This window comes from Hyperolius riggenbachi, chromosome 5 (assembly GCF_040937935.1).
Source record: "Hyperolius riggenbachi isolate aHypRig1 chromosome 5, aHypRig1.pri, whole genome shotgun sequence".
NCBI classification, from domain to species: Eukaryota; Metazoa; Chordata; class Amphibia; order Anura; family Hyperoliidae; genus Hyperolius; species Hyperolius riggenbachi.
This window is the reverse complement of record NC_090650.1, coordinates 131,583,575-131,609,626: the sequence shown is the minus strand read 5'-3', so window position 1 is coordinate 131,609,626 and position 26,052 is coordinate 131,583,575. Positions and strand designations below refer to the sequence as shown.

General features: G+C 47.1%; 1 protein-coding gene across 1 annotated transcript in view; it reads left to right on the top strand.

Moving 5' to 3' along the window:
• The window catches only part of ACP3 (acid phosphatase 3), a 94,863-nt gene extending 69,424 nt beyond the window's left edge, over nt 1-25,439 (top strand). Inside the window, exons 9-11 of the mRNA XM_068236265.1 lie at nt 3,679-3,785; nt 17,869-18,047; nt 24,413-25,439. Of these exons, the coding sequence (XP_068092366.1) occupies nt 3,679-3,785; nt 17,869-18,047; nt 24,413-24,525 (399 nt within the window). The 3' untranslated portion in view covers nt 24,526-25,439. The remainder of the gene's footprint in view (nt 1-3,678; nt 3,786-17,868; nt 18,048-24,412) is intronic.
• Nucleotides 25,440-26,052: the final 613 nt, after the last annotated feature.

Here is a 26,052-nt window from a genome sequence, read left to right as displayed (position 1 = left end):
CATTGAATCAAGTGAAAATGAAATGTTTTAGTTATGATTTGCTTTATTTAGTTGCATGTATAGTTTACCCAGCCACAGCAGGAAGAATCAAAGTGAACTGAATTTTTGTTTTGCTTTTTCCTGGTAAATTGCACATGTGATCAGACATAATTTAGATAATTTAGACTTATAGGGATACTGTAGGGAGGTCAGGGGAAAACGAGTTGAAGTTACCTGGGGCTTCTAATGGTCCCCCGCAGACATCCTGTGCCCGTGCAGCCACTCCCCAATGCTCTGGCCCCGCCTCTGGTTCACTTCTGGAATTTCAGACTTTAATGTCTGAAAACCACTGCGCCTGCATTGCTGTGTCCTCGATCCCGCTGATGGCACCAGGTGCGTACTGCGCAGGCCCAGTATGGTCTGTGCCTGCGCTGTGCGCTCCTGGTGACATCAGGGGAAGCGAGGACACGGCAACGCAGGCGCAGTGGTTTTCAGACTTTAAAGTCTGAAATTCCAGAAGTGAACCGGAGGCGGGGCCGGAGCATCGGTGAGTGGCTGCGCGGGCACAGGATGCCTGCGGGGGACCATTACAAGCCCTGGGTAACTTCAACTCATTTTCCCCCGACCCCCTACAGTATCCCTTTAAAGAGAGACTGAAGCGAAAAAAAATTGCCATTTTTACCTTTGATTTCACTTTAGTACTCTCAGCAGGAGTAAACCGCTACATCCCCACCACAAAACGAGCGCTTTAGACTCCCCAAATCCCCGGGGGGCAATCCGGACGGCATTTCCTCAAAGAGGCAGAGCTTTCAGCTTCATCTCTGCCTCTCCTGATGTCGGACCGCCACCTCTCCCCGCCCCTCTCAGTCTACCTTCATAGAGAGGGGCAGGGAGAGGCAGAAATCCGTGTGGCGATTGACGTCAGGAGAGGCAGAGCTGAAGCTGAAAGCTCTGCCTTTCAGCGCAGCAAAATCCACGACCAAGTTGGTCGTGGATGTTTGCACAGGGATTTGGGGGTCTAAACCTCTCGTTTTGCGGCGGGGATGTGGCGGTTTATTTCTGATGAGACTCCTGAAGCGAATAATAAGGTAAAAATGGCAAATGTTATTCGCTTCAGAGTCTCTTTAAAGGAATACTTAAGTCAAAAAAAAAAAATGACATTTACTCACCTGGGGCATCCCTCAGCACCCCGAAGCTGGATGGTGCCCTCGCAGCCCCGCTCCGATCGTCCTGTCCCCGCCGGCGGCTACTTCCGGTTCGGCGACAGCCGCCGACAGGCTGGGAACGCGGCTGATTTTCCGCGTTCCCAGCCGCTGCTATCACTCTCTATGCTGCTATAGCGTATATATATACGTTATTTGTTTTTTTTGACTTAAGTATTCCTTTAACCACTTCAGCTACAGGGTTGAGAATTTTTTACATCCGAGCAATGTTCACCTCCAATTCATTTGCCAATAACTTTATCACTACTCATCACAATGAATTGATCTATATCTTTTTTTTTCCGCCACCAATTAGGCTTTATGTGGGTGGTACATTTTGCTAAGAGCCACTTTACTGTAAATGCATTTTGACAGGAAGAATAAGAAAAAAACGGAAAAAAATCATTATTTCTCAGTTTTCAGCCATTATAGTTTTAAAATAATACATGCCTCCATAATTTAAACTCACGTATTGTATTTGCCCATATGTCCCGGGTATTACACTGTTAAAATTATGTCCCTATCACAATGTATGGCGACAATATTTTATTTGGAAATAAAGGTGCATTTTTTCAATTTGCGTCCATCTCTATTTAGAAGCCCATAATTGAATAAATCATATTGATATACTCCTTTGACATGAATATTTAAAAAGTTTAGACCCTTAGGTAACTATTTATGTTTTTTTTTTTTTATTGTAATTTTTTTTTTTTTTTAATTGAAACTTGTATGTGGGTATTTTTTGATGTGGGAGGTAAACAGGGAATTGTAAATGTTTGTAAATGTATTTTATTCAGTGTTAAGTGTTTTTGGTGTAGTTAGCTATTTGGCCACAAGATGGCCACAGTCAAAAAGTCCTGGGAGCGATCGAGCTCGCTCCCAGGAAGAAGATTGTAGCAAAGGAACTCTTTGAGCTCAGAAAAGCCGCATCGTCACAAGAGACGCTGTCGGCTTTTCTCCGGGGGGGGGGGGGGGTCCGATCAGTGAAAGGGATTTACAATCCCTTTCATTGTTCGCTGGGCTAACGGCCCCCAGCGGGAGCGCGCACGGGGGGGCCCACGGCAGCGCGCGCAGCCTAACTGGACGAAAATTTTCGTCCAGTTAGGCTGAAGTGGTTAAAGGACATCCGTGGTAACAAGTGACATTGTGAGATAGACATGTGTATGTACAGTGCCAAGCACACAAATAACTATGCTGTGTTTCTTTTTTTCTTTCTCTGTCTGAAAGATTTACAAATCAGGTATGCAAGTGACAGTTTCTGTCTGTGTCGGGACCTGGTCACTAATAAGGAATAATGGCCATTAGAACACTTTCCGGGCAGAAAATGGCTTCTGAGAGAAGGAAAAAGATAAAAAGTCTCAAATAGTTCATACATTTTAGCTCTGGCATACTTCAATGCATGTGTCATTGAGACAAGGCCATGAAACAGTAAAAATTAAAAAGTAGATTTAACCTCCTGGGCGTTACGGACGAGCTCAGCTCGTCCATTAACACCGCGCTGGATTGCTCAGGCCCTGGTGGGCCGATTTGCATAATTTTTTTTTTTAAAACACGCAGCTAGCACTTTGCTACCCGATAGCCGCCGTCGATCTGCCGCGAAAGAGGGCCCCCACGCAGACCGCTTGCGCAGCCTGGCCAATCACCGCCAGGCTGCGCTATGGGGCGGATCGGGACTCCCCCTGATGTCAGAACGGGATTTCCTGATGGGTTTGATCGCAGGAGGCGATCGAAAGGGTGGGAGGGAGGGAGCAGGGAGGGGGAATCATGTAGCTAGCGCTAGGCTAGCTACATGATAAAAAAAAAATTAGGTAAAAAAAACCACCCACGGCCATGCGGCCGCAGGGATTTAAAACGCCAGGGAGGTTAACTATAAAATAAAACTGTGAGATAACTAAAAAAGTCATTAAGAGGAAAAGGATAGATACAATTGTTTAGCTCATAAGTTTATTTTCACCTCGGATGTCCTTTAAGGTGAATACACACATTCACTTTTGATTGGCCAATCACTGACCAATTTTACCACCTCCATGTTGTATGAGGGCCCACACGTTTTGAATACTATGAACAGATTGTGGAGGTAAGCTCTCATACAACATCAAGGTGGTAAAGTCGGCCAGTGATTGGCCAATCAAGATTGGATGTGTATACCATTCTTTAGTCCACATTAACGTTTTTCATAAGAACAGACACACAGTGTTTGTATGTTTTTCTATAGGCTAATAAGGAACTTTTAAAACCTATTGGGTTTAAATGATGCCATACCTGTGTTATGACATGTTAGTGCTCCCTTTTATGCATTTGTTGGCATTTTGGTGTCTTCATATGGTGCCACAGTTACCTTGATACCCAAAAGCAGCATTTACCTGTACTATAGCATTGCAGTCTATGCAGATTCCAGATAAGCATTTGGGTACAACAGAGGGAAAAAAATGCAAAAAAAGCATCCATGCGAACTTGCACTTAACCTGAACAATTGTTTTTATTTTCTCTGTTGCAGCATGATACAACAGTAGCTGCTCTACAAACAGCTTTAAATGTATCCAATGGAAAGATCCCTCCTTATGCTTCTTGCCATTTTTTTGAACTGTATCAAGATGAAAACGGGTAAGTGGCAAAACAAAAGCTTGATTCACAAAGCGGTGCTAACCTGCTTAGCACGCCTAAAGACTTTGGGCGTGCTAACCAGGGTGCTAAGTAGGTTAGCACCGTTTTTTGAAATCAGATCGCGCACAAAGTCCCATGCGCAAAGTTTTGCGTGCGCACAGCGTGGTGTGCGCGAAACAAAACAACGCACCTGATGCGCCTATAAGGTCGCATGGGGTGCGACCCTAATGGCGCATCGTGCAACGTTAAGGTCGCAGCCCATGCGGGACTTTGCACATGAGCACTTTTTAGCACGCCTAAACTGAGTTTAAGCATGAAGAGGAGCTTTTTTACAAGCGTGCTAACAGTTAGCACCGCTTTGTGAATCAAGCCCAAAGGATTCTTGTACAGCTGCAGTTTCGGTAGTAATGATTCCTGCAGTGAGTAGCAGTGATGAGCACAACTTTATTCCCATATACAAATTTCCATTGACTGAGGAAGGAAAAGAAACCGAGATTATGGAAGCTGGCAGCTGCTTTAAGGGATAAGTAAGAAACAACTAGTAGGATAGTATAATGGATGGGTACGTGTCAATCAACTACTCAAAATTAATTAAAATATCATAATTTTATGAATATATCATTAAATATAAAAAGTGACACATGGATCTGACCGGCCTCCCAAACACACCGCACACGGACCACACTACAAACATACAGCGACTAATCTGTGGTGATTAGGGCAGTTTCTTGGGCAGTGCTGGTAGGGCGACCGCCCTGGGTGCAGACCAGCAAGTAGAAGGGGGACGCAGGCAGAAAGACATAACCGATAGGGAGCTGGTGACGCGCAGTGCAGCCAAATGGAAGAAGAAGATTGCCAGCTCGCTCACCTTCCTTGACTGCTCCTAAAATGCTTGCATCAGACGTCTAGTCATCATCGCGTCACCACCGCATGATGACACTTGATGTCCTGTTGTAGTACTGCAGGCTGTCAGTGTGCGGCGCCCATGGAGGAGTCAGTTTTTCGGGCTCTCTTCATCTGTGTGTTTTTCTGGTCCCTGCTTTCTCCTGGATGAGCGCCTGGTCACACTCCTGTGCTTGCGCTGTGTTTTTAAAATAATCGCATGCGATTTTAAAATCGCAAAGCCTTCATGAGAATAGAAAAAACACATCACACCAGTGTGTACAGGTCTTCACGATTTTCATGATTTTTCAAAAGACCTTGCGATTAAAAAACGCATGCAATTTTAAAAGTGCAGCGCAAGTGCAGCAGTGTGTACAGGCCCTAAGTAGGTAGATCTACTTGTGACCTGTGGCTGTGTGACTGTTCCTAAAAAGTAAAGGTTCGCGAGTCCACGGGGGTCAGGGGGTGCAATTTTTACACCCTCACCCTGGGTGCAATTTAGTCTAGAAACTGCCTTGCTGGTGATAGCCAGACAGTTATGTTCAAGATCTCTAATCCAGTACTGTATGATTTGAATGAATTCTGCAGAATTTTGGCATCAAGCCAGCACAGTTCATAGAGTCCAGAGGGTTCAATGATATCAATCAGCAAGTGTGTAAAAAACCGAGGTGATATCTATAGCAGGAAAAGCATCCAGAAATGGCAAGGCAAGGCAGTGAAAATGCAGTCTCTATGCCATGTTGTATATAGCCATGCAGGTCAAAGCAGGAATTGCACGCTGTGGCAGCTGCCACAAATCAGCACAGAAGCAGCAAAAGCAACAGCTAAAAGTCAGGATTCACAGCATTGTATACTATACCACATCCATGATGCCAAGGATGTCCCAAATGCACTGTACTAGACATCAAAGGCGTCGGGTAATTGACTGGCTAATCCTCCATACAATAATGTCTGTTGTGGGGAGATGGATGTGTACAGCCACAGGACAGGCTTTGGAGAGTCACCACAAAGAGTAGGGGGAAACCGGGGAGCAGGCATGTATGGGGAGCTGTCCTGATGGCAACCACCACTCCCCCCCCCCCCCCCATTCTCCTTTGTACCCCTGCTTACATACCTGCCCTTGTGAGCTCACAATCTAAAGGGAATGGGGGGGGGGGGGGACAAGAGGAGGGGTAGTATACGATAAAATATATAGAGGCAGTGTGTTTTAGGATACCTAGTAGGAGTGCAATTTGGTCTTAGGACAAAGGGAAGTGGCCTAAGGTAGCGCATATGCTTGTCGGAACAAATACGTTTTTAGAGAGCGTTTAAAGGTAACAAAGGTTAACGGGTGACGGATGTGTTGGGGGAGGGCATTCCAGAGGTGGGGTGAAGTGCGTGCAAAATCTTGTAAATGTGAATGTTAGGAGGTAAATCTAGAGGACAACAGAAGATCATGTGCCGATTTGAGATTGCGATTGGGTTGGTATCTGGAAATTAGTGAGGATATGTACTGAAGAGATTGTGTATTATAACCCATTCAATAAGTGGTCTTGTCAGAGGAAGGTTATGAAGAAAGACTAGGTGTGGGAACAGTGAATAACAGCACAAGGAAATTTGGGGACTGCTAAACTGTCAATGTAACTTTACCACTGTTACAGATTTATAGGTGCAGCCTGGATGATTAGAGCACAGTACTTCTATTTAGCGTCTGTACCATTGAAATAATGGCTAATTTGCCATAGTACTTTTTCATGGCAGCTGTATCATCAACGTAGGTCTATGGCATCAATTCACTAAGCTGTATCAAGCAATTTATCAAACGTTTGATAATTTACCTCATGGCTAAAATCTAATTTTGAATTCACTAAGGTGTTATAGATGTATTGAACGTTTTATCGATAAAACATTCGATAAAGATATAACACCTTAGTGAATTCATAATTAGATTTTACCCATTAGGTAAACTATCAAACGTTTGATAAAGTGTTTGATAAAGCTTAGTGAATTGAGGCCTAAGTGTCCGCTATTTCTGCTTTGCGTATGTACCTTTTTAATAGTGGCTATTTGGCTGCTACTTGTGTATAGTGGCCGGACCATCTACTAATTAACTATTTTGCCACAATACTTCTGTATAACAGGTGTACCATCTAAATGGCAGCTATATAGTGCCTTAAACACTGCTACTATCTAAATAGCAGCTATTTCACCGCCATACTTCTGTATAGTGGCTGCCTGTACCATCTAAATAGTGGCTATTTAACTGCAATACATAGTTGGGGTAGGTTAGTATTAGGGGCAGGTATAGATACAGGGAAAGTCAGTGTGAGAATAAGATAAGATAGGTGTCACAGGAGCCCTCAGTGGCTGACCGCACTTAGCCTTCTAAACGGTGCCAGCGCACAGATCGTGCGAACTCTGGTCGCAGTCAATGCGCAGGAACCGTTAAGAATTAGCCGCGGACAACTCAGAAGGGAGCCTGTGAGACACGGGTGATTACCACTTCACCCACTGGTTCAGAGTAAACTGCCACCACCGCGGTTATCATGGGACCGTGGGGCCCACTAACTGACTGACTAATCCTGCGAATAAAACGGTTAAACACACGATATTCTGTCTAGCCAACAACAAACAAACAGTAGCGTATCTTCAGAGACCCGGGATCATTTCTGTGTGTGCTGATAAGCAGGGTAGCGGAAAGTGAATGACTTGGAGAAAGTCGTTTATTCACGCAATATAAATAATTAATATATACAGACAATTATTAAACAGTAATAGCCAGTATGAAAAATAAAAGAAGGGAGAAAAATACTTAGTTCCTGGAAAGATGTCCTTATTGTGGGAAGAATCATAAAGTCCTTGGTTTCAAAGTCCAGAGTTCAGAGTTCAGACCAGGTGGATACCAGCATATCCTCAAGCTGGCATCTGATGAGTGCAAGATGGTTCAGTGTGGAGGACCCTGAGTTTGGGTCCTCAGCCATTCTTATGCCCCTGCTTCAGTAGGAGGGAGTGAGGGCGGGGAGCTATACACCTCCTTCAAAGATGAGATGAGCCCTCCTCTTGTACTGGGGCTAGAAATCATATCTACCCATATATGGGCTCTATCTCACAGAACCGTACAGGTCAGGGCAGATTTACTAATATTTTCAGATCTGCCTCGATGTACCCAGCAGTCTGATACCAAACATGAGGGGTGGGACCCCTGTGGTACCATTAGGGCACTGTTGGACTGCCTAACGGGCAGTCTTTACCTCAGAAGGTTCTGAAATGTTCTCAGAACCAACGCCAGGCAGGGCCCTACCTGCTCTGTTAGTTTGGAGGGTCTGCCAGCCTGGCAACACAGAAAATATGATACATATAGCAATTTATGGAATATGAGAGACCCCTGGGATTTATACCAGGTCATTCCCAGGCAAAGGTTCTTTGAAGTTGGCAGCAGCAAGCCACATGTCGGCTCCCTGCTGGGAAAAGGAGTCGGAGTGTCTGAGTTTCCTCACTGTAAATTGGTTCTGTCATGGTGTTTGTCACCTTATACCTGATGGATGGGCCATCAGCACAGCTTGAAGCCAGGGACTCTCTGGGCCCAGGCTCATTAGCATATCAAAAGAGCCATCCTGCAGTTAAGGTGATGCTATTCCTCTGCTAAGAAAGGACTGCAGACCTCCTACACAATAAATCCAGATTCTATCGATTTGAAGCGCAATCGACGCAGAGAATCGAGTGCGATCGCTTTTCTTCACGGGCGGTTACAGGACGCGCCTGCGGCCCCGCAACCGTCCGTGACAGCCCTCCCTGGGGAGAAGGCAGATAGACATTCATCAGCAAGATGTGTGTCGTTGCCGCTAACCTGCGAGATCTGATCTAGTTCCCCGTTGGCGCTCTGGGGTCGGCTGCCCGCTGCGGGTCGGCCAACCTGGCTGACGGGTCTCGGGTTGCCGGTGCGGCGGGAAAACCTATTGGAGCCTGTGGCTCGGTTCCCCTGGACCGGTCGCAGTCTGCTACCCTCAGGGTTGACCCGACATGGACCGTTCTGGACAGGGCGTTTGCGCCACTGCAGTCGGACGTGGTGTCTGCTGGGACTGCTGACAACGGGCAGTGGGTTGGTTAGGTCAACAGCCAGCCCACGCAGGGTTCCCCTGCCAAGTGGCTGTGGACCCAAGGGAACCCCGCGGGAATCCCTGGTCCTTCCCAGCTCCTGACAGACGGCACATGCCCTGCAGTAGTTCGCTACATCCCTGTTCATCCGGGGCCAATAATACTGTTTCCGAATACCGGCAAGTGTCTTGCGGACACCCGAGTGCCCTGTCAGAGGATTACCATGTGCGGATTTCAGCACATGTCCCCTGAACGCACTCGGGACCACAAGCCATTTGGTATTCGCGTGTGATCTACCGGTAGGGGGCTGTACAGACTCACTGTACAGTCTCCCACCTTCCCAGTACACCTTGAAAGCGGCCCCGTCTGCGAGGGGCTCAGCGGCTTGCTGCCGGAGCACCTCCAGGTTTGGGTCACTTTGTAGTGCGGCTGAGAATACGGCGCTGTCAGTTTCAGCCAACTGGCTCATGTCACACGAGGCCAGCGGCTGAAAGGTCTCATCCCTGCGGTCAGAGGAGGGGGAGGAGGCCGGAACCCCCTCCACCTGTTCTGAGCTCGGGTTCCGAGCAGTGCAGCTGCGTGGTATGGCTAGCACAGGTACACTGTCAGAATGGCACATATTGGCATTACCTACATCATTGTCACAAGCATTTATAACAGTAACAGGAACATTTTCATCACAGACAGTTTGTACAGTAAACTCAGGTACAGGTACAGCATCATCACAACAGACAGTCTGTACATCAAACTCAGGTGCCTTTGAAGCAGGCACTATAGAACCGGGTACCCTTGAACTGGGCACATTTAACCCACCTCCCCCTGGTGCTCCCCCAAGTGTATAAAGTACCTGGTGGTGGGTGGAGAGTCCGTCTCCTTCCGTGAGCGACAAGGCGGTCGTGGCAGGTTCATAGTAGGACACAAGCTTGCCCAAATCAGTCCCTAGCAACACAGGGACTGGGAGATCCTTCATAACCCCAACAACCCTTTCGTGGACCCCTCCCACTCCCCAATCCAGCTTCACTCTGGCGTGGGCTATGTGGAAAAGGGTGCCCTCTACTCCAGTAAGGGCAAGGGATCGGCTGGAGCTGATGCTCTCCTTTGGCACAAGATGTGAGTGAACTAACGTGATGTCAGCTCCGGTGTCTCGAAATCCGGTGACAACTTTGCCGTTCACTCTAACAAGTTGCTGCTGGTCGGTTCGGTCGCGGATTTCCTTTCCGCGGGCAAACAGGACAAAATCGGATGATCCAGGCTGTGGTTCGCTGGCGGGCTGCCTCTGCTGTGGGTGAGGTGCAGGTGATGCAGATGATCCAGGTGCTGGTGGTGTCTGTCTCCGCTCCGGACAGTCGAATTTCATGTGTCCGGGCTGGCGGCAGTAGTGACAGGTGACCTCTCCAGGCGCTGCAGGCCTGGGTGCAGCAGCTGCGCTGGGTGGCCTCTGTGGCGGACGGCTCACAGGGGCAGGAGGGTCTGCCGAGGTATTGGGCTGACCTCCTCTCCAGCTGGATGGGACAGTTCTGCGGGGATCAGCCACCCGGGTAGTTGCAAAAGTCTCAGCAAGGTCTGCAGCGACAGTGGCTGAAGCCGGCCTGCGTTCTAACACAAACTGTCGTACATCAGCAGGGCAAATGTTCAGAAATTGTTCGAGGACTATCAAGTCCTCCAGGACGCCATAAGACCCTTTGGTGAGGCCTAGTGTCCACTGGCGGAGTGTGGTGAGCAAGCTGCTGGCCACATCTCGGTACGAATCAGAAGACTTTTTCTGCCAGGCCCTGAACTTCTTCCGATAGGCTTCTGGCGTCAGCTGGTACTTAGTAATGATAGCGTCTTTTATAGCAGCATAATCATTATCCTTCTCCGCAGGCAATTCTGCGAAGGCATCAAGCGCTTTGTAGCGCAGCAAAGGTGTCAGATGTCTGGCCCACTGGTCTTGGGACAGACGATACTGACGGCATGCTTTTTCAAAAGACCGCAAAAACAAGTCAATGTCTGTGTCTTTTTCAATATTAGCAAATTTAAATTTTGCACTTACAGGTGCTGCAGCTCCTTCGGCAGGGAGGCTGGGCGGTGAACTCCGGCTGGCCTGTTGAACCTTTGCCAAGTTGAGCTCATGCTGTCGTCTCTCCCGCGCCTCGGCAGATTGGCGCTCCCGTTCCTCTCGTGCTTCCATGTACTGCATGTACTTTTCCAGGTCAGTGTCCATCAGCTTTTGTAATGCCTGCTGCATTAGCGGATCAGTACAAACGGACAGTCCAGTACTGGCAGGTTCCAGGCGAGTACTTTCAGAAACTCTGGGGTTGGGGTCCACACTGACATTCTCCTGCGTAACTGTTGATGCAGGGCCCTCAGGATGCACAACCTCTGTACGGTCAGGAGTCTCAGTCTCTGGTTCCCCTAGACTGTCAGATGGGCTGGTATCCACTTCAGCGGACACTCCCGGCTCCCGCAGTTGCTGGGCATCCCATCTGGACAAGTCTGCTATCAGGTCCCGTTTGTTCTTGCGGAGGATGCCAATGCCCCTCTCTTCGCAAAGATTTTCCAGGTCTGCTAGGCACATGTTCTGGTAGTTCCCGGACATTTCCATGCCAAATAAAATAAAACTTTTGGGGAGGGGTACTGGCTACACAGTCTCTCTGTATATATAAAAAATATATTGCCTTCCAGCTACACCAACGAATTAGTTCGTTTCTCGATAGCGCTAGCGCTATCGCAGATACTTTCAGCACAACACAGGTCCCAACCGCTGCCTAACACTGTCACAGGAGCCCTCAGTGGCTGACCGCACTTAGCCTTCTAAACGGTGCCAGCGCACAGATCGTGCGAACTCTGGTCGCAGTCAATGCGCAGGAACCGTTAAGAATTAGCCGCGGACAACTCAGAAGGGAGCCTGTGAGACACGGGTGATTACCACTTCACCCACTGGTTCAGAGTAAACTGCCACCACCGCGGTTATCATGGGACCGTGGGGCCCACTAACTGACTGACTAATCCTGCGAATAAAACGGTTAAACACACGATATTCTGTCTAGCCAACAACAAACAAACAGTAGCGTATCTTCAGAGACCCGGGATCATTTCTGTGTGTGCTGATAAGCAGGGTAGCGGAAAGTGAATGACTTGGAGAAAGTCGTTTATTCACGCAATATAAATAATTAATATATACAGACAATTATTAAACAGTAATAGCCAGTATGAAAAATAAAAGAAGGGAGAAAAATACTTAGTTCCTGGAAAGATGTCCTTATTGTGGGAAGAATCATAAAGTCCTTGGTTTCAAAGTCCAGAGTTCAGAGTTCAGACCAGGTGGATACCAGCATATCCTCAAGCTGGCATCTGATGAGTGCAAGATGGTTCAGTGTGGAGGACCCTGAGTTTGGGTCCTCAGCCATTCTTATGCCCCTGCTTCAGTAGGAGGGAGTGAGGGCGGGGAGCTATACACCTCCTTCAAAGATGAGATGAGCCCTCCTCTTGTACTGGGGCTAGAAATCATATCTACCCATATATGGGCTCTATCTCACAGAACCGTACAGGTCAGGGCAGATTTACTAATATTTTCAGATCTGCCTCGATGTACCCAGCAGTCTGATACCAAACATGAGGGGTGGGACCCCTGTGGTACCATTAGGGCACTGTTGGACTGCCTAACGGGCAGTCTTTACCTCAGAAGGTTCTGAAATGTTCTCAGAACCAACGCCAGGCAGGGCCCTACCTGCTCTGTTAGTTTGGAGGGTCTGCCAGCCTGGCAACACAGAAAATATGATACATATAGCAATTTATGGAATATGAGAGACCCCTGGGATTTATACCAGGTCATTCCCAGGCAAAGGTTCTTTGAAGTTGGCAGCAGCAAGCCACATGTCGGCTCCCTGCTGGGAAAAGGAGTCGGAGTGTCTGAGTTTCCTCACTGTAAATTGGTTCTGTCATGGTGTTTGTCACCTTATACCTGATGGATGGGCCATCAGCACAGCTTGAAGCCAGGGACTCTCTGGGCCCAGGCTCATTAGCATATCAAAAGAGCCATCCTGCAGTTAAGGTGATGCTATTCCTCTGCTAAGAAAGGACTGCAGACCTCCTACACAATAAATCCAGATTCTATCGATTTGAAGCGCAATCGACGCAGAGAATCGAGTGCGATCGCTTTTCTTCACGGGCGGTTACAGGACGCGCCTGCGGCCCCGCAACCGTCCGTGACAGCCCTCCCTGGGGAGAAGGCAGATAGACATTCATCAGCAAGATGTGTGTCGTTGCCGCTAACCTGCGAGATCTGATCTAGTTCCCCGTTGGCGCTCTGGGGTCGGCTGCCCGCTGCGGGTCGGCCAACCTGGCTGACGGGTCTCGGGTTGCCGGTGCGGCGGGAAAACCTATTGGAGCCTGTGGCTCGGTTCCCCTGGACCGGTCGCAGTCTGCTACCCTCAGGGTTGACCCGACATGGACCGTTCTGGACAGGGCGTTTGCGCCACTGCAGTCGGACGTGGTGTCTGCTGGGACTGCTGACAACGGGCAGTGGGTTGGTTAGGTCAACAGCCAGCCCACGCAGGGTTCCCCTGCCAAGTGGCTGTGGACCCAAGGGAACCCCGCGGGAATCCCTGGTCCTTCCCAGCTCCTGACAGACGGCACATGCCCTGCAGTAGTTCGCTACATCCCTGTTCATCCGGGGCCAATAATACTGTTTCCGAATACCGGCAAGTGTCTTGCGGACACCCGAGTGCCCTGTCAGAGGATTACCATGTGCGGATTTCAGCACATGTCCCCTGAACGCACTCGGGACCACAAGCCATTTGGTATTCGCGTGTGATCTACCGGTAGGGGGCTGTACAGACTCACTGTACAGTCTCCCACCTTCCCAGTACACCTTGAAAGCGGCCCCGTCTGCGAGGGGCTCAGCGGCTTGCTGCCGGAGCACCTCCAGGTTTGGGTCACTTTGTAGTGCGGCTGAGAATACGGCGCTGTCAGTTTCAGCCAACTGGCTCATGTCACACGAGGCCAGCGGCTGAAAGGTCTCATCCCTGCGGTCAGAGGAGGGGGAGGAGGCCGGAACCCCCTCCACCTGTTCTGAGCTCGGGTTCCGAGCAGTGCAGCTGCGTGGTATGGCTAGCACAGGTACACTGTCAGAATGGCACATATTGGCATTACCTACATCATTGTCACAAGCATTTATAACAGTAACAGGAACATTTTCATCACAGACAGTTTGTACAGTAAACTCAGGTACAGGTACAGCATCATCACAACAGACAGTCTGTACATCAAACTCAGGTGCCTTTGAAGCAGGCACTATAGAACCGGGTACCCTTGAACTGGGCACATTTAACCCACCTCCCCCTGGTGCTCCCCCAAGTGTATAAAGTACCTGGTGGTGGGTGGAGAGTCCGTCTCCTTCCGTGAGCGACAAGGCGGTCGTGGCAGGTTCATAGTAGGACACAAGCTTGCCCAAATCAGTCCCTAGCAACACAGGGACTGGGAGATCCTTCATAACCCCAACAACCCTTTCGTGGACCCCTCCCACTCCCCAATCCAGCTTCACTCTGGCGTGGGCTATGTGGAAAAGGGTGCCCTCTACTCCAGTAAGGGCAAGGGATCGGCTGGAGCTGATGCTCTCCTTTGGCACAAGATGTGAGTGAACTAACGTGATGTCAGCTCCGGTGTCTCGAAATCCGGTGACAACTTTGCCGTTCACTCTAACAAGTTGCTGCTGGTCGGTTCGGTCGCGGATTTCCTTTCCGCGGGCAAACAGGACAAAATCGGATGATCCAGGCTGTGGTTCGCTGGCGGGCTGCCTCTGCTGTGGGTGAGGTGCAGGTGATGCAGATGATCCAGGTGCTGGTGGTGTCTGTCTCCGCTCCGGACAGTCGAATTTCATGTGTCCGGGCTGGCGGCAGTAGTGACAGGTGACCTCTCCAGGCGCTGCAGGCCTGGGTGCAGCAGCTGCGCTGGGTGGCCTCTGTGGCGGACGGCTCACAGGGGCAGGAGGGTCTGCCGAGGTATTGGGCTGACCTCCTCTCCAGCTGGATGGGACAGTTCTGCGGGGATCAGCCACCCGGGTAGTTGCAAAAGTCTCAGCAAGGTCTGCAGCGACAGTGGCTGAAGCCGGCCTGCGTTCTAACACAAACTGTCGTACATCAGCAGGGCAAATGTTCAGAAATTGTTCGAGGACTATCAAGTCCTCCAGGACGCCATAAGACCCTTTGGTGAGGCCTAGTGTCCACTGGCGGAGTGTGGTGAGCAAGCTGCTGGCCACATCTCGGTACGAATCAGAAGACTTTTTCTGCCAGGCCCTGAACTTCTTCCGATAGGCTTCTGGCGTCAGCTGGTACTTAGTAATGATAGCGTCTTTTATAGCAGCATAATCATTATCCTTCTCCGCAGGCAATTCTGCGAAGGCATCAAGCGCTTTGTAGCGCAGCAAAGGTGTCAGATGTCTGGCCCACTGGTCTTGGGACAGACGATACTGACGGCATGCTTTTTCAAAAGACCGCAAAAACAAGTCAATGTCTGTGTCTTTTTCAATATTAGCAAATTTAAATTTTGCACTTACAGGTGCTGCAGCTCCTTCGGCAGGGAGGCTGGGCGGTGAACTCCGGCTGGCCTGTTGAACCTTTGCCATGTTGAGCTCATGCTGTCGTCTCTCCCGCGCCTCGGCAGATTGGCGCTCCCGTTCCTCTCGTGCTTCCATGTACTGCATGTACTTTTCCAGGTCAGTGTCCATCAGCTTTTGTAATGCCTGCTGCATTAGCGGATCAGTACAAACGGACAGTCCAGTACTGGCAGGTTCCAGGCGAGTACTTTCAGAAACTCTGGGGTTGGGGTCCACACTGACATTCTCCTGCGTAACTGTTGATGCAGGGCCCTCAGGATGCACAACCTCTGTACGGTCAGGAGTCTCAGTCTCTGGTTCCCCTAGACTGTCAGATGGGCTGGTATCCACTTCAGCGGACACTCCCGGCTCCCGCAGTTGCTGGGCATCCCATCTGGACAAGTCTGCTATCAGGTCCCGTTTGTTCTTGCGGAGGATGCCAATGCCCCTCTCTTCGCAAAGATTTTCCAGGTCTGCTAGGCACATGTTCTGGTAGTTCCCGGACATTTCCATGCCAAATAAAATAAAACTTTTGGGGAGGGGTACTGGCTACACAGTCTCTCTGTATATATAAAAAATATATTGCCTTCCAGCTACACCAACGAATTAGTTCGTTTCTCGATAGCGCTAGCGCTATCGCAGATACTTTCAGCACAACACAGGTCCCAACCGCTGCCTAACACTGTCACAGGAGCCCTCAGTGGCTGACCGCACTTAGCCTTCTAAACGGTGCCAGCGCACAGATCGTGCGAACTCTGGTCGCAGTCAATGCGCAGGAACCGTTAAGAATTAGCCGCGGACAACTCAGAAGGGAGCCTGTGAGACACGGGTGATTACCACTTCACCCACTGGTTCAGAGTAAACTGCCACCACCGCGGTTATCATGGGACCGTGGGGCCCACTAACTGACTGACTAATCCTGCGAATAAAACGGTTAAACACACGATATTCTGTCTAGCCAACAACAAACAAACAGTAGCGTATCTTCAGAGACCCGGGATCATTTCTGTGTGTGCTGATAAGCAGGGTAGCGGAAAGTGAATGACTTGGAGAAAGTCGTTTATTCACGCAATATAAATAATTAATATATACAGACAATTATTAAACAGTAATAGCCAGTATGAAAAATAAAAGAAGGGAGAAAAATACTTAGTTCCTGGAAAGATGTCCTTATTGTGGGAAGAATCATAAAGTCCTTGGTTTCAAAGTCCAGAGTTCAGAGTTCAGACCAGGTGGATACCAGCATATCCTCAAGCTGGCATCTGATGAGTGCAAGATGGTTCAGTGTGGAGGACCCTGAGTTTGGGTCCTCAGCCATTCTTATGCCCCTGCTTCAGTAGGAGGGAGTGAGGGCGGGGAGCTATACACCTCCTTCAAAGATGAGATGAGCCCTCCTCTTGTACTGGGGCTAGAAATCATATCTACCCATATATGGGCTCTATCTCACAGAACCGTACAGGTCAGGGCAGATTTACTAATATTTTCAGATCTGCCTCGATGTACCCAGCAGTCTGATACCAAACATGAGGGGTGGGACCCCTGTGGTACCATTAGGGCACTGTTGGACTGCCTAACGGGCAGTCTTTACCTCAGAAGGTTCTGAAATGTTCTCAGAACCAACGCCAGGCAGGGCCCTACCTGCTCTGTTAGTTTGGAGGGTCTGCCAGCCTGGCAACACAGAAAATATGATACATATAGCAATTTATGGAATATGAGAGACCCCTGGGATTTATACCAGGTCATTCCCAGGCAAAGGTTCTTTGAAGTTGGCAGCAGCAAGCCACATGTCGGCTCCCTGCTGGGAAAAGGAGTCGGAGTGTCTGAGTTTCCTCACTCTAAATTGGTTCTGTCATGGTGTTTGTCACCTTATACCTGATGGATGGGCCATCAGCACAGCTTGAAGCCAGGGACTCTCTGGGCCCAGGCTCATTAGCATATCAAAAGAGCCATCCTGCAGTTAAGGTGATGCTATTCCTCTGCTAAGAAAGGACTGCAGACCTCCTACACAATAAATCCAGATTCTATCGATTTGAAGCGCAATCGACGCAGAGAATCGAGTGCGATCGCTTTTCTTCACGGGCAGTTACAGGACGCGCCTGCGGCCCCGCAACCGTCCGTGACAATAGGCAATAGTAGACTATATTGGTAACATCACCAATAATCTACTATCGATAACGTTATGGTAGAATATTTATAAAAGCCGGCTGGGCGCTTGCTAGCACTCTGTACTGGCGCTAAACAGGTACCCCCTCCATGGAGTCACATCTGAGTGTGGCCTCAGCCATGTTCAGACGCGACATGTTGCGGTTCTCTGCAACTGGGTATCACCACCGTGTGCTAAGAGCTGCCACCTGTTGTGTTGCAACTGCTGCCATTTGGCTGAATTTAAATTGGACCTGAATTGCACTCATGAGCGGCAGATGGGAAGTTGAACTGCTCAGCAAGCGTGCAGTTCAGTTGTCCGTCTGAAAGAAGCCTAAAAAGCTTACTGTAATTCATTTATATGACAAAGTATTTTTCATCTACTCACAATATGTTATTTCCAAATACTAGGAACTATTTTATTGAGATGTATTACCGGAATAACTCTGCAGTGAATCCATACCCGATGACTTTACCAGGATGCTCCCAATCTTGTGCTCTAGAGAAGTTCTCTGATCTCCTATCTTCTGCCGCTGTCCAAGACAGAGATAAAGAATGTGGAAATGTAGTCAGCGGAGATAAATGCAAAGGTATTCTATATCTATATATATTTATGTCTTCATGTCTTCAGTATATATATATATATATATATATATATATATATATATATATATATATATATATATATGTATTAAATGTTATAGTTGCTAATTTCATATGTACAGTGCAGGGAGTTTACGACTTACAAACTCCCGACTTATGAATGACCCGCCGATGCGAACAGCTCAAAAATGCAAAATTCTGTAGGACCAAGTCAAAAGATTTTAAAGAAATCAATTTTTAAACAAAAGAAAAAAATGTTTTTTTAAACTTGGTAAAATGGCATTTTCCTGTCGTAGTGAGTCCTGCATACACATTTTATACATTTTAAAGCAAACCTGTGATCCAACGCTGGGACCCTCTGGAAGTTTGCGTCTGCTCTCCTGTCCGTGATTGAGCGTAGCCACACAGCGTAAGCAAAATTAGCACATTAGGAAAGAAGAAGGCACAAAGGGGGGAAGAATCAAGCACAAAGGGGCAGAGGTGGTACAAAGGGATACAGTGGAGGCAGAGGTGGCACAGAGGGGGTTGCTGAGGGAACAGGGGAGACAGAGATGACACAGTAGGCCTGACCCACCCCCAGGTGAGGTGGCACAGAGGGGGTTGCTGAGTGAACAGGGGAGACAGAGATGACACAGTAGGCCTTACCCACCCCCAGGTGAGGTGGCACAGAGAAGAATACTGAAGGCATAGGGGGACAGAAGTGACACGGGGGGGAGGCTGGGGCACAGGAGGCACAGGTGGGCATACAGGCGGTACAGGGGACTTATCTTATTGGTTAAAAAGGAACAGCATTAATGGCATTCATTACATTCCCCTTCCTTTTTACATCTGCCTCTCCCCAGTAACAGGATCATGTAATAATGTCCAGATGTCATTAGCAGAGCAAAATAGAAATTAATTTGTAATGCTCAATGTTGACAGAAATTATCAACATTGCTATATTTTTAGTGTCTATATAAAATAGTAGCAGCAGCAGTAGAGTATTGTACCATGTTAGCCATCAATAAGGACCTAGTTCCACTATGACTGAATCCGGGCCAAATCTGCAGCATTTCCCTGCAGGCAGAGGGGTGACGAAACGCTGCCTACCTCTTTCATGGCTTGCTATTCAGATCACACTGTGGAGCAAATCTGGATGGCACGCCGCAGATTTCTTCACAGCACTACAAACCGGGCCTAAAACCAAGAAGTTTTGAATCAAGATGACACCATTTATTCGCTAACTTAAAAGAAAAAGTGTATTATATACATTTCACATCAAAAAGAGGTACATAGATTGTTTTGGAAATATAAATAAATGTCATTAACCTATCTTGGTTCCTGGACGTAGAAACTACGTCCAGGAACCATGCGCGCTACCACGCGCTCCTGCGGCCGATCGCGCGTGCACGCGCACTCCCGGCCGCGGATTCGGTAGCCAGGGAATCAATGTATCGGGCTATGGTGCCCGATCACTGATTCCTCTCCCCCGCTGAAAAAGCGACAGCTTCTCTCGGAAGCTGCGCCTTTTCTGGCCGATCCCTCCCCGATGCGTCACTCTAAGCGTGTGTTACGCTTAGAGTGACGTCATGTAAACAAACTCATGTAGTACTACACCTGAAAATAAAAATAAATTAAAATGAACACCCATTTACATTATAAATCTATTGTTTACCTCCCACCCTCCCAAAACTACCCAAATAAAATGTTTACTATAAAAAAAAAAACCATTACAATAAAAAAACAAAAACATGTAAATATTTACCTAAGGGTCTAAACTTTTTAAATATCAATGTAAAGATGAAATATTTCTATATTTTTTTTATTTTAAACTTGTTAATAGTGATAGATGCAAAATGGAAAAAATGCACCTTTATTTCCAAATAAAATATTGTCGCCATACATTGTGATAGGGACATAATTTTAACGGTGTAATAACCGGGACATATGGGCAAATACAATACGTGAGTTTTAATTATGGAGGCATGTATTATTTTAAAACTATAATGGCTGAAAACTGAGAAATAATGAATTTTTCCATTTTTTTCTTATTCTTCCTGTTAAAATGCGTTTACAGTAAAGTGGCTCTTAGCAAAATGTACCCCCCAAAGAAAGACTAATTGGTGGCGGAAAAAACAAGATATAGATCAGTTCATTGTGATAAGTAGTGATAAAGTTATAGGCTAATGAATGGGAGGTGAACATTTCTCACGTGAAAACCACGGAACCTGAATGGGTTAAGATGCCATAATTGCAACAGAACATTCAAAAAGGCTCTTCAAAGGATGTTAGCTAATTTATGACAAATAGATAAGATCTATTGTTAAAGGGGAACTTCAGCCTAAATAAACATAATGTCATTAAGTCACATTAGTTATGCTAATTAAGATAGATAGGTAATATAATCTCTTACCCACCCTGTTTTAAAAGAACAGGCAAATGTTTGTGATTTCATGGGGGCAGACATCTTTTTCATGGGGGAAGACAGGGTTGAAAGAAGGTGACAGAGAGCATGAGACACAGTTCCAACTGTCCTGTGTCCTGATCACCCCTCCCAGCTGCACACGCTAGGCTTCAAATCTCAAATTAAGTGGCACACACAGTAGGAATTACCAAGGCTGGCTATGCAACACAAGTGTCAGTGGGACACACACACACACAAAAAAAAAATAGATCACAAGAACAAGATTAGCTCTCAAAAGAGCTGTTGAGGGGTGCTTTTTTAGCAATAAGAATCAGCAAGGAGCAAGCTAAGAAGCCTTCAAGAGCCTAACTAAGCTTTCCCTATAGATCTCTATGCAACAGCTCTCCCTTCTCTAATTACTGCAGGCACACGTGTGAGTCCAAAGCCTGACGCTGCCTGCCTTTTGTAAGGGGGGGAGTGGCTCCAGGAGGGAGTGTAGCCTGATTGGCTACAATGTGCCTGCTGACTGTGATGTAGAGGGTCAAAGTTGACCCTCATGATGCACTATGGGTGCGAATAGAACTTCCGGAAAAGTTTGCGTTCGATCGCGAACGCGAACCACCGAAGTTCGCCGGTTCCCATTGGCCGGCGAACCGTTCGGCCATCTCTAATAATCAGTATCTGCCTTTGGCCTGGGGCCCACTAGAGCGCTTTCTGTAACATTTTGGAATTGCCTGCAATGCCAAAAGAGTTATATTATTAAAAGTCAATAAAGTTGATCTCACAGTAGCGTTTACAATTTTCCATCATTTCCCAGCATTTTGGAGTTTGCGCTTCAATACAAAGTATTTGTTTCGCGTTCTTGCACTTTTACTCCCAAACCTATAGAAATCCCAAAGCTATGGAAATTGCCATAACTGTATACATTAATTGCATTTAAGTGTACCTGAAGTGCCCCTAGGGGGGTACCTACCTCAGGAGGGGAAGCCTCTGGATCCTAAAGAGACTTCCCCTTTACTCCTCAGCAGAGGGGATCCAGTTCTGGGACCCCCTAAGATCCGCTCATTGGGGCTTGTTGGCACTGTACGCATGCTCATTAGCAGCTTTCCGACAACCATAACAATCCATTGGCCTGCCTGCGCAGGAGCACTAGCAGCTTTCTGTTCAGGCTCCTGTGGAAATAGCCAAGGTAGGTAGAGCAGGGATGGGCTATTATTACCGGAGACTGAGGGTCATTTTACATTACATCAGTTGCTGTCAGTTATAAGTGAAAGGACCACTGATGAGCAGTCCAGTGTCCTTTTTTGTACACTGTACACTGAAATACAGAAGTGATTGCGTAAATAAAATGCCACACATTAAATGTAAAAGGGCCCTATAAATAAAATAAAAGCGTGCAGAAAAAAAGGGTGCCGAGTTTGCCGGTAGTAGAATCTTGCTAAAATTAGCGATATTCTACTACCAAATATCCATAGTAGAATATTGATATTATGTACCAGTATTTTACTATTGCTAAACCTAACCCTACTCTCACACAAAACACTCCCCTAACCCTAATACCCCCCGGGGTGGTGCCTAACCCTAAAATCCCCCTGGTTGTGCCTAACCTGAAGACCCCATCCCACCCCCTAGTGGTGGTAAACTCTAACTCCCCACTCCCGGTGGTGCCTAACCCTAGAAACCCTCCCCCCCATTCTTACCGTGGTGCCTAACCTTAAAGAGAACCCGAGGTGGGTTCCTAAGAATACAATAAGCACACAGAGGCTGGGTCTGCATATAATCCCCAGCCTCTGTTGCTATACTGTTTGCCCCAGTCTCCCCCCTGTGCTCTGCTGTGCCCCCATAAATCAATCGCCATGCTGACGACATGCAGCGACTCACCAGCTGGCTGTTTACATCTGAAGTGTCAGTCTCTGCCGCTCCCCCGCCTCTGATATTGCCACTCCCCACCTGCGTCCCTTTCCTCCAATCAGGGGACGCAGGCGGGGAGTGGCGCTATGGAGGAGGCGGAAGAGCGGCAGAGACTGACACTTCAGATGACACTCTGCATGTCGCCAGCACGGCGATTGATTTATGGGGGTACAGCAGAGCGCAGGGGGGAGACTGGGGCAAACAGTATAGCAGCAGAGGCTGGGGATTATATGCAGACCCAGCCTCTGTATGCTAATTGAATTCTTAGAACCCACCTCGGGTTCTCTGTAAGACCCCCCCAGTGGCGGTAAACTTTAACCCCCCCTTCCCCAGTGGAGTCTAATCCTAACCCCCCAGTGGTGCCTAACCCTAACACTCTTGGTGGTGCCTAAACCTAACCCCCGCCGCAAAACCACGATATGCGGCTACGAAGGTAAATTTGGGGCCCCTGGAGGCGCTGGATTATTAGCAAGAGGGGACTTGGCTTGCATAAAAAAATAGCTTGCAGGTGCCTATATTGTGGCATTGCATAGCGGGCGCGGCTATGGAATGCCACAATATGGGTATCTGCAAGCCATTTTTTTTCCACAAGCCTGTGCGGGAAAAAAATGTCCCCTCTTGCCAGTAATCGGACACCTCTGGGCGCCCAAATTCACATTCATAGCCACATTTCCCGATAATGCCACTAAATACGTTTTTTCATAAGGGCTCCTGTGCCCTTTTTCCTGCTTCCGCTCCCCCCACCCGAGGTAAGTATCAGCTTTTTAGCAAAAGAACTTCTTGATGAACTTGCACTTATCTGAGAATCATTTTACAATCATAATGTATACCGAAGAATACACAGCACAGGAAATGCAGGAAAAAGGCTAACAGAGAAATATCATATTTGGTGATATAGCCAGTTTTCAATTTTTCCTTCCCTGTATGGCCCTGCAGACAGGAGACTGGAGCAAAAAAGGCAGTCAGACAAAGAGGTGATTTCAGAATCACCAGCAGGTGGTGCTGCAGGTCAATAAGATTTTTCCTTTCACCATTCTCAAAACAACAAAAACAAAAAGGTGAATGGCAGAGGTTTGTATTATAAATCCTCTGCAGGAGATTTGCAGTTCATAATAATTCACTGATCATCATACCTCCCAACTTTTTGAGATGAGAAAGAGGGACACTTAAGCCACGCCCCCGCCACACCCCTGATCAAGCAAACCATAAAGATTTTATAAGAAAAATGTGTTGTTTTATAATTCAAACCACACTGGTCCTTTCTATCCTGGTTCAATTTCCTTCATATTAACATTTTAAAATTAGTAATATATCAATTTAAAGGATGGGAATAAAGTTCAGAGTCAATCAAACACACTTTTTTGTAAAAAAAAAAAAAACTATATATATTTAGTAGAGAAATATCCATAGAAAGAGAGACAAAGTCCTGAAAGAGGGACAATTGGTGAGAAAAGAGGGACAGGGCTCCCAAAGAGGGACTGTCCCTTCGAAAGAGGGACAGTTGGGAGCTATGCCGATCATTACTATTTTTATTATTCATTTATAGAGCAACAACATAGTCCATGGCACTGTAGAGAGTAAGAAAAAACACGGGGTAAATTATAATACAGACAATGGTTCATAATATGAATGATATAATGGTATTGGTTCATAATACAGAACAGGTGAGCATAGTAATTAAAGTGACAAATCTAAAGGAACATGCTTTTATATTTTTACATATTATACTTATACTAGTGACCTTAGCCCGTTTAAAAATGGGCTTGGTCCATCTCCGCCGCCACCTGCCAGCGAATGCGTGCACCCGCCCGTTCGCCGCGCGTGCACACACACGTCCGCCATGCTGGCCGCCCCCTGGCTGTCCTGCTCCATGTCCAAAGAGTGTCCCTGTGGCACATGCGCAGTAGCGCAAATGCAGGGACACACACACGGACATGGGACGCAGAGACACAGGGTTTTATTATAGAGGATGCTGTGTATGTCGGATTCTGTAACATATTGCTGCTGTAATAATAATAATATCTAGTAAGATAATAATATTGTTTGTTTGCTTTTCAGGTGGCATTTTTAGTCTTACTGTTGCCGTGGTTTTGCTGACTATTGTGGTCCTTGGCCTTATCGCTCTCTTTGGTTGCACCAGGAAAAGAACGACTAATTATGAGACAGTGTAGTATAGAGAACTGGACAAGCTTTCTGTTAGAGAGCAGAAATGACATTATATTGTGCCAAGACCAGGCTGGTAACAGACATCGGGGACATGATATTATATTACTAATGGTGGTTAAATAAAGGACTGACACTAAAATGTCATGAACAGGTGAAGAAGAATGAAGTTACATGTAACCAGCATATACACGCATGTGCAGATGGCCTCAGAAGTTGGGTATATGAGAGCAAGTGATGAAAATACTAACTGGCTGGTTTCATATACTGGCTGAAATATAAAGCAAGACCTGCAAACAATTGGGTATTGATGCATTTACAAATTGGCCAGTGTGTGTAGTAATAAATAATATTCTACAATTAATCCGAAGGCTTGTAATGCAAACAATACAGAGGATATGAGGTACAACACACAAAATAACAGAATGCCTCAGCAGCACAGAGGAAGCAAGTGCTTGTTACCAATTATGCTGAATAAAAGTACAGATGGCTGACTGGCACAGCCCAGAGAGTGTCTGGCTCAGAGCTCGGTTTCAAGCAGTAAACCAGCTTGATACTCTAGCTTACTGAAAATGTGATTGTGCTGCATTCTGGACTTCTTTTATGACACTTGCCAAACTCTTGGTTACAAAGGCCAAGTCCCCCTAGAGTGGAAAGAGGTCACTTTAGTATTAGTGCAAACTCTAAAAACCCTGCTCTGATGCATTGCTGTCTGTCAAAACAAGAAAGAATATTCTTCGAGCGCATGAGGAGAGAAGCTTTGGTGTTTAAATATAGGAAGTTGCTGTACTTCTTCAGCATGGGGATGTAATAAGATGGTTTATGGGGGAAACAAAATATGTTAAATTCATTGCTCAACACTCCTTAGTGCTTTTTTTTAAAAAGGTGGTGTATTATGATAATAAAATCTTACTGTATTTTTTTTTGTCTATGGTTCTTTTTTATGTGTGTAAGATGTGGAACATTATCTTACCTAACAAAATCGCATGTGTCTGCATGCACTTGTGTCCATGGCTGTGGTGGTGCAGGCCGTGGATGCGGCCGTGCATGCACAGTGCGTTTGGAGGCCACCTAGCTCCCATTAATGGAATGATACTTACCAGTATTATATAATTCTGAGGGATCTGGTAAAGGCTTTTTCCTAATCCTCAAGAAAGTGCTGCTGTCCTCTCGTAAGTACTTCGCCGTCAGTTCCTCTCAGAAGCTTAGCATTTTCTTCTAACAATAATACCTTAAGCAGCCATACACTAGTCAATTATGCCACCAGATCGACCAGCAGATAGATCCCTCTGTAATGGAATCTAATCAAAGAGGGATCTATTGGCTGCCAAAGAGATTTTGAATCGATTTCACTATGAAATCGATTCACAATCTGTGGAGCAGCCGCTGCCGCCGCCCCCTGCATACATTACCTGATCCGGCCGGCGCGAGTCTCCCGGTCTACACTGTCTCTTCTCCGCTCTGGACTCCAGCTTCACTTTACTTCCTGTCAGGGAAGTTTAAACAGTAGAGGGCACTCTACTATTTAAACTTCC